We start from the raw sequence: 12,902 nt of genomic DNA on the forward strand, positions 1-12,902 counted from the left end.
TAGCTCATACTAAATTTATATCTATTAAATTTATATAATTGCAATTAATAAATAAAATTATCAAACGGATCCGAAAAATTCCCAAAATTTGACATGAACCAATCTATGCTGTCTATGGCCTATAAAAAAAAATTTGAACTCAATGCCAAATTCAAGTATTAATTTGACTCAAAATCTTACCAGATCCTTCCAACTTCTAATAATCCTCTCCGGAGATGCTTCGATTTCTAAGTATCATATGTCAAAATTTGTGCGAAACCTTCTCAATTTTTTACCACAGCCTCCACATATCTTGTTCGTGGTCGTGTTTTCTTAACAAAATGTTCGAAATTTCTTTTCATTTCCCAGATGAGACCTTAATTCGAACTCATTAACATGAATATGATTTTTCCACTCATATTATTTCATTATTCCAATCACTTGCAGTTCAAATTTGACTTAAATCAACAAATTACTCTAAATAAAATTAATTCATTAAATATAGCAAACAGGTCAAGAAATAGACCACTTTCTAACATGCAGTGCCAAATGTCATACGTGGGGAGTACAAAAAGTGTGGAGGGTGGAGGAGGGAAAAATTGTTTTGGCTTTGTGGAGTGTTGCAAAAAACACTCGGCAACTATTCATGTTTGCTGAGTGTTTCAAAAAATACTCGGCAACTATTCAGTCTTTGCCGAGTGTCGATGGCGGCACTCGGCAAACGTGTAACTTTGCCGAGTGTCTGCAACGGACACTCGGCAAAGGACTAACGTCCGGCACACCCCCTTAACAGACGCCGCACGTGCCGGTCACGTGGTTAAGAGTTGCCGAGTGTCAATTGTTTGCCGAGCATCGGTTGGGAGTTTGCCGAGTGTATAATGTTTGCCGAGTGTTTTCGGATTGACACTCGGCAAACACCTCGTTTGCCGAGTGCCCGAGATAAAGCACTCGGCGAATAGAAAACACTCGGCAACTTTACTGTTCCCGTAGTGTTCCTCTAATTAAATTTCTTTTTTCATTTCTTCATATACAAGTAGAGTTTCATAAATAAAAAAGCAGCTTGAACTAAACATATATACTCCCTCCATTCCAAAATGTAGGTCGTTTTGGCTTTTCTAAATATGTAGATTTTGCTACGTATCTAGACATAACTCTATATTTAGATGCATAGCAAAATCTATGTATCTAGAAAAGCTAAACAACCTACATTTTAGAAACGGAGGGAGTACTCAACATCTTAATTAAAGCGATTGGCCTTGTTGGTCTTCTCGGCGACCTTGCGCCACACTTTGCAGATGCAATGCACTCAGCAAGTCGCTTTTTCAGCTGGTGTTTTATTGTGGTGCACCTTATTCCACAAACCAACCGTGGCCGCCAAGAAAACTTAGACATCAACTGCAGTCTACAGATTAAGAAAAAAGCTAGGAAAAATATGTGATGCCAACGCAGCGCGCCAATCACCGGCCGCCGACTCGGCCCGGGACGATAGGAGTTCCAGGTACGGCCTGCCGCTACTTATACCGCGCTCGCTGGTCATCTTCCTCACTATGAAGTTGTGGATCGGACTTGTGGTTGCCGCAGCCCGAAGGACGCATATCCCCGGAAAGGAAAGGATGGACGACATCGTCGTAGCAGCTGCAGCAGCTTCGCCATCGCCGTGGAGCCTTCTCCAGGGGCTCCTCGCCCTGCTCGTCGTGTGGGGGGCCTACCGGGCCGCCGAGAGATACTGGCTGCGGCCGCGGCGGCTCGACCGGGCGCTCCGGGCTCAGGGGCTCAGCGGCACTGAGTACCGCTTCCCGGCGGGCGACCTCCAGGAGAACGCCCGGCTCAACGATGAGGCGCGGTCCAGGCCCATGCCGCAGTGCCATGACGTTGTTCCCCGCATCATGCCGCATCTCTTCGACACTGTCAAGGAGCACGGTATGTCGAGAGTCTCCCATAATCTTCTCGTTTGTTCACGTCCATCAGTTGTTCAATAATCAGTACTAGCATACAATCTTTGAGACGAACCTAGTTGCATATAAGAATTCGTTGAATAAGTTTGGCTTCCGATGTGATTATTGTGGTTGACGTTGCTTGGCTAGTGCTGCGAATTATTGACCACCAGATAGCAACTTTCCTTTTTCTCCAGAGCTCCACAACTGTCTGTCACTATCTCCTTCAGTTATTAAACAAGTTCAGGCAGCAGCCGTCATGCTAATTTCCCTAAATTTCTCAATTATTCCTTACGCAATTGAAAGTTTCTATTCAAAGATCGAATTGCTTTTCTTTTTCTAAAACACAGTGTTCCAGCTTTCGTTTTCTCAAAAAAAAACTCGGAGGGCGCCAGTAAGACCGGTAGGCCGGTTTTCGGCCGAAATTTTTGTAATTGTACCAAAAGTTGACTAAAATTGAAAACTCGAATGAATTCCATCCGAAACATTACCGGTCATGACTGGTAGGATTGAAAATCGCCGGTTTTTGGCCGAAATTCTGAACTCTGAACACAGTACAAATGCAGATCTTAGGTGTACACATTCATACCCATGAATGCACGTATATAAAACTACCCTTATATATTAGCACATCCGAAAAAATTGTATATGCGGGATCTTGATATCAACAGTCACATTTATTTCTGAAATAATTTTTAGAAAATGCCAGCATGAGTTCAGAATTTGAACCTTGATATAGTATGTTAAACCATAAGAAACCGTATCAATTCGTTTGAACTGAATCGTAGCTTTAACTGCACAAATGCTTAACTGCAGGCAACGTTTGCATCACCTGGTTTGGCCCAATCCCCAGGGTGATCATCACGGAGGCAGAGTTAGTCCGAGACATCCTATCAAACAAGTTTGGTCACTTCGAGAAGTTCACTAACAAGCGTCTGGGGAAGTTGCTAGCGCTTGGGCTTGCGAGTCATGACGGCGAGAAATGGGCAAAACACAGAAGGATCCTGAACCCTGCATTCCATCTCGAAAAGCTCAAGGTATCAAAATAGTCCTGCTGCAACTCTACAGGCATTCACTTTCAGTTTTGAACAGCCTCAAGCATATAGATGCGCGCTTACTGAAGTTAGTTTTCAGCGCATGCTGCCGGCTTTCTCGACGTGCTGCACCGAGCTGATAGATCACTGGGAGAATAAACTCGCTGGTTCTGACGGGTCATACGAAGTGGATATCTGGCCGGAGTTTCAGAACCTCACCGGAGACGTGATCTCCCGCACGGCGTTCGGTAGCAGCTTCATGGAAGGGCGGAGGATCTTCCAGCTTCAGGCAGAGCAAGCAGAGCGAATAATCAAGGCCTTCCAGTATATGTACATCCCAGGCTTCCTGTAAGCACCTTCTGATCCTTTGAAGAAACATAAGCTGATAAGCACCGTACCATTGCTTAGCTATATAGCCTCTGCTGCAGGTTCTTGCCGACACAGAACAACCGGAGGATGAAGGAGATCAACGGGGAGATCGAAGGGATTCTAAGAGGCATGATCGAGAAGAGGGAGCGCGCAATCGAGAACGGTGAAGCCAGCGGCAACGACTTGCTCGGCCTGTTGCTGCAGTCCAACATGGATAGCGGGAAAGGCAGCCTGAGGATGAGCACGGAGGACATGATTGAGGAGTGCAAGCTCTTCTACTTCGCGGGGATGGAAACCACGTCGGTGCTGCTCACGTGGACTCTCGTCATCCTTGGCATGCACCCCGAGTGGCAAGACAGAGCGAGGGAGGAGGTCCTCAGGGTGTTCGGCAAGGACGACAAGCCCAATTTGGACAGCCTGAGTCGACTCAAAACGGTATGTGTGGTGAAAAATAATAAATTAGCATAAAATTCGTGCAAGTTTGCCTCAAAACCTTTACACATCAACTGCTAACGATGATTCTCTTTGTTATCCAGGTGACGATGATACTATATGAGGTGCTCAGGTTGTACCCGCCGGCAGTCACGCTAAACCGAAGAACGTTCAAAGACATGCAGATTGGAGGCATCACATACCCTGCAGGGGTGATCCTCGAGCTTCCAATAATCGTAGTTCACCACAACCCCGATGTGTGGGGGACGGACGCTCATGAGTTCAAGCCGGAGAGATTCGCTGAGGGAATCTCAAAGGCGACTAAGGACGACCAGCCGGCGTTCTTCCCATTCGGGTGGGGGCCAAGGATCTGCATCGGCCAGAACTTTGCGCTGCTTGAGGCCAAGATGGCCCTGAGCATGATCCTTCAGCGCTTTGAGTTCCAATTGTCACCTTCTTACACGCATGCACCGTACACTGTCATTACGCTGCATCCCCAGCATGGTGCGCCAATTATAGTCAAGAAGATCTGATCGTCTCGAACTTCGGTCTTCGTCGATGAGTATGTCACAGTACAAAAACTTGTATGAGTATTAGGGGAGTTTTTTGTATCTAAACATTGAGGTGGAAATAAATGGTAGGAGATATATGCTTTGCTGTTAACCTCTTGGTCGAGATATAGTCCAAACCAAAGAATTACCGCATTCTTTTGCTAGCAGTGTAAACCAAATATGTTCACGAGATAAACAATTGTAAATTGCATTCACGTAGTTTTGGTTTCAAATTATTATCAACGATCTTTTTTTAGATAAAGAAAAAAAATGTTCCGCTGCTACTTGTTGGTCCTCACATGGAGGGAAATACACCTAAGATCTAATATTTTGAGCCAGCTCAAACTCCGTTCGATACTAGGACCCCGTTTTCTTCCACTGACTTATTTTTAGCACCCGTCACATCCAATGTTTAGATACTAATTAGGAGTATTAAACGTAGACTATTTACAAAACCTATTACATAAGACGAATCTAAACGGCGAGACGAATCTATTAAGCCTAATTAGTCCATGATTTGACAATGTGTTGCTACAGTAAATATTTGCTAATGATGGATTAATTAGGCTTAATAGATTCGTCTCGCCATTTAGATTCGTCTTATGTAATGGGTTTTGTAAATAGTCTACGTTTAATACTCCTAATTAGTATCTAAACATTCGATGTGACACATGCTAAAAATAAGTCAGTGGAAGAAAACGCCCCCTAAGGTGTATCGTTCGAAGTACTCCTTCTAATATCATTTTGTGGTAAAGTGCGTGTATCATACTAATCCTGGAGCTGATATACTATGTCTTTAGGGGAACCTAAGAGAGGGGCCCACAGGAACGGAAAAGCTAGAGTGCACGTGGGCTGTGACGTGGTTGGGGAGGAAATTTTTTGGTATACCATTGGAACTGACCGGTTGGAATTTTACTTTACCCACTGAAGCTTCCACATGAAGCCATCTAGAATTCTAGGTGGATACTGTAGAAAAAAAGAAAAATCCTAAAAATTCTTTCAAAAAAATCAAAACATTTAGCCATCAATCGGTAGACTCAAATCATTATAGCCATGAAACCTATTATATTTTCTAAAAGAATTAGCCACCTATATCCACATCTGCCATTATATCAAATAAATTATAGTAACCCCTAATCTTCATGTAAATTACCCCTTTTATGCCATTATAAAAAATAATTTAAAATAACCACTAAGTTTACATCTAAATTGTCCACCACTACAACTAACATTATAAAAATAACTTAAAGTAACCCCTTAAATTTGCATCTAAGCTATCATCATATGCCATTAAAAACAGAACATGATGTAACCTAAATTTGAATCAAATCACATTTATTAAAAATATACCCAAGGTACACGAATATATGATTCTAAATTGTCCATTTCTTATGTTTTCGTATAGGAAATAATAATTAGAATATATATACCCATCATGTGTGTTAACATTTATAAATATACATAGAAAATGATAAGAACATAGATGTGAATGTTAAAAATATAGCCTAAACTTAAGATCGATTAAAAAAATTCAAGTGCAATACCTATCACGAAAAGTGAAAAATGAAAGATTATAAATATGGATGAAAATTAAAAATGTTATGGAGTAATTACTAACTAAAATCTATAAAAGTTTGATGAAGATAATAAGTATATATCTATATAAGTATTATGTTAGAATATTTAACAAATGAGAGAGAGTTCAAGGTAATAGTTTTTATTGTCAACTATGCACCCTCATCTTTTTTCAATTGGAGACTCCGCGTTAATTCTCACGAGATGCGCTAGGAAAAAAGATAAATTCTAAAAATTCTTGCAAAATGAGAAACATCCACGCATCAACCCTATAGAATCTAATAATCAAAATATTTAAAGTAAAATCCTAAACCTATATCTAAATAATGTACCCTCCTCTGCCATTATAAAAAATAATCAAAAGTAACATCATAATCTTTATCTAAAATACCTTTCTAAAGTAACATGCATCATTACAAAAAATAACTTATATCTTTCTAAATTTGTATTTACATTACCCACGTATATCGTTATTAAAAATATCCTAAAGTAAAACACCTAAAATTTAATCTAATTATCTACATGTTCATTATACAGAAATAAAGCAAACTAATATATGATTCTAAATTTTCTATTTCTATCATTGTTAATATAGAAAATACTTAGTTAAGTATATATGCATGATGTGTGCCACCATACTGACCATTTATACTTGTATGTGAGGAAGAGATGAAAAATATAGATTTTCATGTTAAACATAATGTGCGGAGGTGCGATGCAAAGCGAAAGACTAATGAATATGGATGAAAAAGTATATAATTACAATTAAAAATGAATTACAAATGAATAAAGATAAGTACATATCTATATGAGTATTGTGTGAAAATATTAAATAAATTTAGAGAGTCACATGTTACTTTGGATTTAATTTTTAAATAACTTTCTAATACAAGCTCTCAAAATTATTAGCCTGTGCACGGGCGCCCGAGTCGATAGATTATCCTAAGTAAAAAAGAAAAGAAGCTAACCGGGATACATGTACGATGTACAATTTACTCTTTTATAATGCCATGGCGATATGAAGGCACCTTGATACGGGGACTTAATAATATCTAATTACATATAGTTTCATGGCACTTTGACTCTGCCCTGCTTCGAAGCCAATGTGATCTGACCTCATAGCAACAAGAGGAAGCAGCAAGGAAGCAACTCATCACATGGGCGCGCGGTGCCCGGCCTGAGCGTCATTACTTCCTCACCAATCCAACGATTCACATTCTCATCACAATGGCTTCACCACCAAGTTCCTTGGGAGCAGCAGGGCATGGCTGACCAGGTTGCCCCATTAGTCTTACTCACCTCAATAAACAAATGGGCACAAGACTATTCCAGCCAAACTGGCGCCTCTATTTAACCTGAAGCCCAAATGCCGTATCATACCCATCTCAAGTCAAGTCCACTCGCACCATCATTTTAGCTTACAAACTCTGTCTTCGCTCAGCCCACTGGTCGTCAACAAAGCAAATGGTTCTTGGAGCGCCGCTTGCCGCTGCGGCTTCGGTGCCGTGGAGCATCCTGCTCGGAGGTCTCCTGGCCCTGGTGCTCCTGTGGAAGGTCGGCGGGCTGCTGCACCAGATGTGGTGGCGGCCTCGGCGGCTCGAGCGGGCGCTGCGTGCTCAGGGCATCCGCGGCACGTCCTACCGCTTCCTCACCGGCGACCTCAAGGAGTACGGCCGGCTGGCCAAGGAGGCCTGGTCGAAGCCTTTGCCGCTGCGGTGCCATGATATCGCACACCGCGTCATGCCGTTCGTCCACAACATTGTCCAGGAGCACGGCAAGATGAGCATGTCCTGGTTCGGCCCCAACCCCAAGGTGACCATCGTCGATCCTGAGCTAAGCAGGGACGTGTTGTCCAACAAGTTCGGCCACTTCGAGAAGCTCAAGTTCCCGGCGCTGTCCAAGATGCTGGGCGACGGCGTGGCGAGCCATGAGGGTGAGAAATGGGTCAAGCACAGGAGGATCCTCAATCCTGCATTCCATCTTGAGAAGCTCAAGGTAAACAGAGTTTCTGATACAATACTAATTTAATTTTCCTTTTCCTGTGTATGGTTCATATACGTTACAAACGTGGTCGGGAGTATGCATAATTGATCTTTGGAATCCATTGTTGTGTTTATCGATCTGCAGCGCATGTTGCCAGCGTTTTCTGCGTGCTGCGAAGAGCTGGTCAGTAGATGGTCCGAATCCCTCGGCTCCGACGCTTTGTTGGAGCTGGACGTTTGGCCTGAGCTGCAGAACCTCACTGGAGACGTCATTTCTCGCACCGCATTCAGCAGCAGCTACCATAAAGGTAGAAGGATTTTCCAGCTACAAGCCGAGCAAGCTGAGCTTGTCATGACTAACATTCGGAAGAATATGATTCCTGGTTATATGTGAGTTAGTACTACTCTGAAATCCATACTGTTTAATAAGTTAACAGTTAAGAACAGTTTTTCAAACATTGAATGATTTTAGTCACTGAGATACTAGGTATCGAACAATTACATAGTATACTCATTTGATTAGATGACCGGATGATTTCGTTCATCATCTGAAAAATATATTAGTGTTTGCCAGCCCTCTTTATTTGTCCTCCTGTACTAAAAAATTATGGGGTTTACTTTTGTCAGGTCCTTGCCTACCAGAAACAACAGAAAGATGAGAAAAAACAACAAAGAGGTCGAATCAATTCTGCGAGATATAATTGGGAAAAGGATTCAAGCAATGAAACAAGGCAAAAGCACCGAAGATGATTTATTGGGCCTATTGTTGGAGTCAAACATGAGAGAAACAGAAGAGAATGGTCAATCAAGCAAGGGGATGACAATTGAAGAAGTTATCGAGGAGTGCAAGGTATTCTATTTTGCAGGAATGGAGACCACATCTGTGCTGCTCACGTGGACAATGGTTGTATTAAGCATGCACCCAGAGTGGCAGGACCGTGCAAGGGAGGAGGTGCTAGGTTTGTTCGGCAAAAACAAGCCTGAGTATGAAGGCCTGAGCCGCCTCAAAACCGTGAGTCAATATTTAGGTTACCTTTTCTTTTGGAAACGACCGTGCAATGAATAGATGTGTGATTTTTTTTTTGATTATTGTAGGTGACCATGATCCTTTATGAGGTTCTCCGGTTGTACCCGCCAGCCATTTCTTTCCTCCGGAAAACATACAAGGAGATGGAGATTGGAGGCATTACATACCCTGCAGGTGTGATCTTGGAGCTGCCCGTGCTCTTCATCCACCATGACCCAGATATTTGGGGAAGGGATGTGCACGAGTTCAGGCCAGACAGATTTTCTGAGGGGATCTCCAAGGCATCCAAGGACCCAGGCGCATTCCTCCCGTTTGGTTGGGGACCACGCATTTGCATTGGTCAGAACTTCGCCTTGCTAGAGGCCAAGTTGGCGTTGTGCATGATCCTTCAGCGATTTGAATTCGAGCTCGCACCATCATATACTCACGCGCCACATACCGTGATAACACTACATCCTATGCATGGTGCCCAAATGAAGCTCAGAGCAATATGATCACATCATGATGTTCATCTTCAATAAAATCAAATGGGCCCTTCCGTGTTAAAATGTATAATATCTTTTCAATGGGATTTTGTGCTTTTATGTATGCTGTGTGCTTTAAAAGTTTATTATATTTCTTTACTCACTAAACACATGGATTATGTATCTTTTTTGTAAGGCATTATTGGATTGTACATTGGTGTAGCAAAATGTGTTCACTATCACGGATCTGGTTGTTGCCACTACTATTCATAAACCACGTGGTCGGGTACTGTGGGGACCTTCCTCTAGAAGTCCCGCTGATCGCCTGTATTAATCCCTAAATTAGTAGGTTAATACAGTTAACATCATAGTTCAGTATTTTAAACAATAAAAGGTGTATAATTTAATAAAAGAAAGGTTTTTAGCTTTACGCATTGAAGGAAAGCACAGGTACTAACAAGATGATCTAAAACACTTGGAGACCTGTATGATGAAAGCAAGGCTGAGTATAGGTACTCAGCAAATTCCAACCTTAACTAGTATATTAAATGCAATATGGGAGGAGGTAGGAATATGGTTGAGAGGCAAACCTATGCCTAAAGCATCGCATATGCAAGGTGGATTTAAAAAGGTGAGTTTTATAAAAACTCTCTAAGAGGTTATTATTATATTATATAATGAGAGTTGTGGTCCTGGAGGGGAAACTGCCTCCCCTACCACTTCTCAGGTTTTAATTTTAAAATCCGATCCACGACCTTCATCTCGCATTTTCATCACACTAATTCCCACCCAAGGACTAATCATGGGGGCTTTAACAAAGTAGGCTCATAACCGTGAGCCTCAGCTATCGGTAGATCAAAACTCTGCACAGAGGTGTACACATCCATATGTTCGATTAGCCCATACCTTGTTTCTAGGCGGTACTGACCTACGAGACCCATGCCCCACCGGTGGAAAAACGGGCATTAGTTCCGGTTGGATAGGCTCATATATCTCAAAAATCCAACCGGGCTAATCTTTCGAGACTAAAGGCCCCCCTAGTTCCGGATCATTCACCCGGGACTAAAGACCTCCTTTAGTCCCGGTTGGTAATACCAACCAGGACTAAACTGGCCGCCATGCAAGCGCATGCAGGCGCATGCACGTGGCCCCTTTAGTCCCGGTTGCCAACCGGGACTAAAGACCTTTTTTATTTTTACCATATTAATGCTCATTGTTGCTTCACTTATATATATACACCTATACGTATACATCCTTACATGTATACGCTCATATTGTATGCATGCCGTATATATATTTCATGATAGTATATGCATAATATTAATTTTAACTACTATATATATAATTTTTAGTAGTTTATACACATCAAACTAGTATTTATACAATTACTATATATACAATAATTTATCCTCGTAATTCTTAGGACCCTCCCATCATGGTGTTGCTCGGTTCGGCTATTGAATGTCCATCATAAAAAAATTCTCCATTGGGATTTATCACCTCGTCCACCAAAAATCCTATAAGAGCTTCTTAGATTGCCAAAAGTCTCTCCTTCTCCAAGAGTTCTTCTCTAATATGCATCATCTGTAATTTGGAAATATGTGAATGTTACACCAACAATTAAATATAAGGAGCTAGAAAATGATTAATTATTAATAAGTTTATTGTACGTACAGTTATATTGTCCAATATCACCTTGTCCCTCACGAAATGGTACATGTGCTCACAGATGTAGTATCTACATCAATTATTCCCTTGTTCCTATATCAATCACTTTAGTGGAAAAAACGTTATGAAATATTCATGTTATAGAATGTACAAAATGTGCAAACTTCATACGTACCAGGAACATTGTACTGAATGTAAGTTTTTCTTTGAAATCACCACGGTGATGCTTACGGAATCATTTCCATGCGCTGTGAATTAAAATAAGGAATGATACAGTGTTAGGTGAGAATTTAGGAATCAAACTTTTGCATAGAGATAAATGTCTAGAATTATTATAAGTTAAGCATGTCTTGAATGTCTTGGCACTCGTCCTTTGGTTTCCTCAAGGAATCAAACATAATAACGTTGCTTTGATCAATCATAATTATAAGAAGAATTCAGTGGAAAATGCGTACATAAATGTTCATATTAGAACTAACTAACATTAATCAGGTAAGGAAATAGGTGGTACCCACACTTACTTAAAGTTGTAAGGCAGTAGTATGTATTGCTTATAATTCTGTTGCTCCAAGAATTTGTATATTCGGTCTAATGTATCATTTGGGTGATCCGAGTTTGATCTTGGTTAACAAGCATTGGGTCCATGAAGCCAACGTTGAAGTATAGTTCTCGGTGGCACCTCTGAATTTGCATCCTACATAAAATGAAAGACAATTTAGTAGGGCGACACACAGACAAAATAATGATATGAGCTAAAATTAACTCTAATAAACACACACTTACAGAACTCATGCGCTGATGAGAGAGACATCAAGGGCATCTTGATGGTACACTTCATAAATATTCTTGAATTTCAACCACAGCAGTTTCTCACCTTCACCGAAAAAATCAATCGGTTTAACAAGAAGAGCGTGTTCGCTCTTTCCTTGGCCGACTGCTCCATGTACCACTAATGGAATTCATAGATCTTAGTTGAGAGCTTCCATACCAATTCGGGCCTGACTAGAGGCTTGCCTAACTCAAAAGGCCATTTAGGTATAGTCTTTTCTGGAGGTAGTGATTTGGCTCGCCCTAGAACTTCAGCAAGCGAGAGACTTGTGTCTTCCATAAACTGAATGACCTTGATTTATTATTCTAAAGGCATAGCTACTATAGCTAGAGCATCTCTATCTGCTTGCTGATCTTGCTGCTCGAGCTGGGGGACAGTACGACTGGATGACAACTCTCCTTGTCTTTTCTTTCGACAAGACATAACTAACAAATTATCATAGTTTGATAGTAACATCTTCTTGACTTCTTTTTTCATGCTAATAAAAAACTTTAATTTAGCTAGATCTACTCCATCTCCTTCATTTTTCTTTCTGCAGCATCTTTTTCAAACTACTCCCTTAAATATGCTTGCGATGCCTCCTCCAATTTCTCACGAGTCATATCGCCTACTAGCTTCATAATTTGTTCAGACTTCTTTGTTTTCTTCCTCTGTTCTTTAGCCTTTGGTTTCTTTAGCTTGGAAGGCAGTGGTCACGACTTCTTGAGAGGTGCTGCAGATTCCTTGCTCGCACCAGACTTTAGTCCCAGTGCTGCAGACGGTGATCAGGGAGAGGTGTTTTGGTCGTCATCGCTCGCACCTCCAGGATTCGATGTTGCTGGAGATGGTGATCAAGCAGGATGCGATGGTCCTGGTGGTGATGACGGTCCTAGAGGTGGATGTGCTGGAGATGACAGTCTTGAGTTCTTAGGAGATGGTTGCTGCGGGGGATCTATGGGAAGAAATGATGCCTCCTGGCCAGGGATGATGATGTAACGTTTGCGCCATAGAATGATACCGTGAGGTGCATCCCCTAGTGTCCTTTCCCCGTCACCTCCCGGGAGGTCAAGCTCTAGGCC

General features: G+C 41.7%; 2 protein-coding genes across 3 annotated transcripts; both read left to right on the forward strand.

Annotated features, from left to right (window-relative positions):
* Window positions 1–1,560: 1,560 nt before the first annotated feature.
* LOC117859008 (cytochrome P450 CYP72A616) lies at window positions 1,561–4,411 on the forward strand. 2 transcript variants are annotated; one of them, XM_034742176.2, is made up of 5 exons: window positions 1,561–1,899; window positions 2,730–2,950; window positions 3,048–3,295; window positions 3,376–3,751; window positions 3,853–4,411. In XM_034742176.2, the coding sequence occupies exons 1-5, from the start codon at window positions 1,593–1,595 to the stop codon at window positions 4,279–4,281; spliced, it is 1,581 nt and encodes a 526-aa protein (XP_034598067.2). In that variant the 5' UTR covers window positions 1,561–1,592; the 3' UTR covers window positions 4,282–4,411. The 2 variants fall into 2 exon arrangements, with proteins under 2 accessions (XP_034598067.2, XP_072149717.1); XM_072293616.1 differs by lacking the exon at window positions 1,561–1,899 and having other exon boundaries at window positions 2,817–2,950; window positions 3,041–3,295.
* Window positions 4,412–7,247: 2,836 nt separating this feature from the next.
* Window positions 7,248–9,589, forward strand: LOC117855072 (cytochrome P450 CYP72A616). Its single transcript, XM_034737346.1, has 4 exons — window positions 7,248–7,869; window positions 8,002–8,246; window positions 8,484–8,868; window positions 8,952–9,589. Exons 1-4 carry the CDS (start codon window positions 7,339–7,341, stop codon window positions 9,375–9,377), a joined length of 1,587 nt encoding a protein of 528 aa, XP_034593237.1. The 5' UTR covers window positions 7,248–7,338; the 3' UTR covers window positions 9,378–9,589.
* The last annotated feature ends 3,313 nt before the right edge of the window (window positions 9,590–12,902 follow it).

Source organism: Setaria viridis, chromosome 5 (genome assembly GCF_005286985.2).
Source record: "Setaria viridis chromosome 5, Setaria_viridis_v4.0, whole genome shotgun sequence".
Lineage (NCBI taxonomy): Eukaryota > Viridiplantae > Streptophyta > Magnoliopsida > Poales > Poaceae > Setaria > Setaria viridis.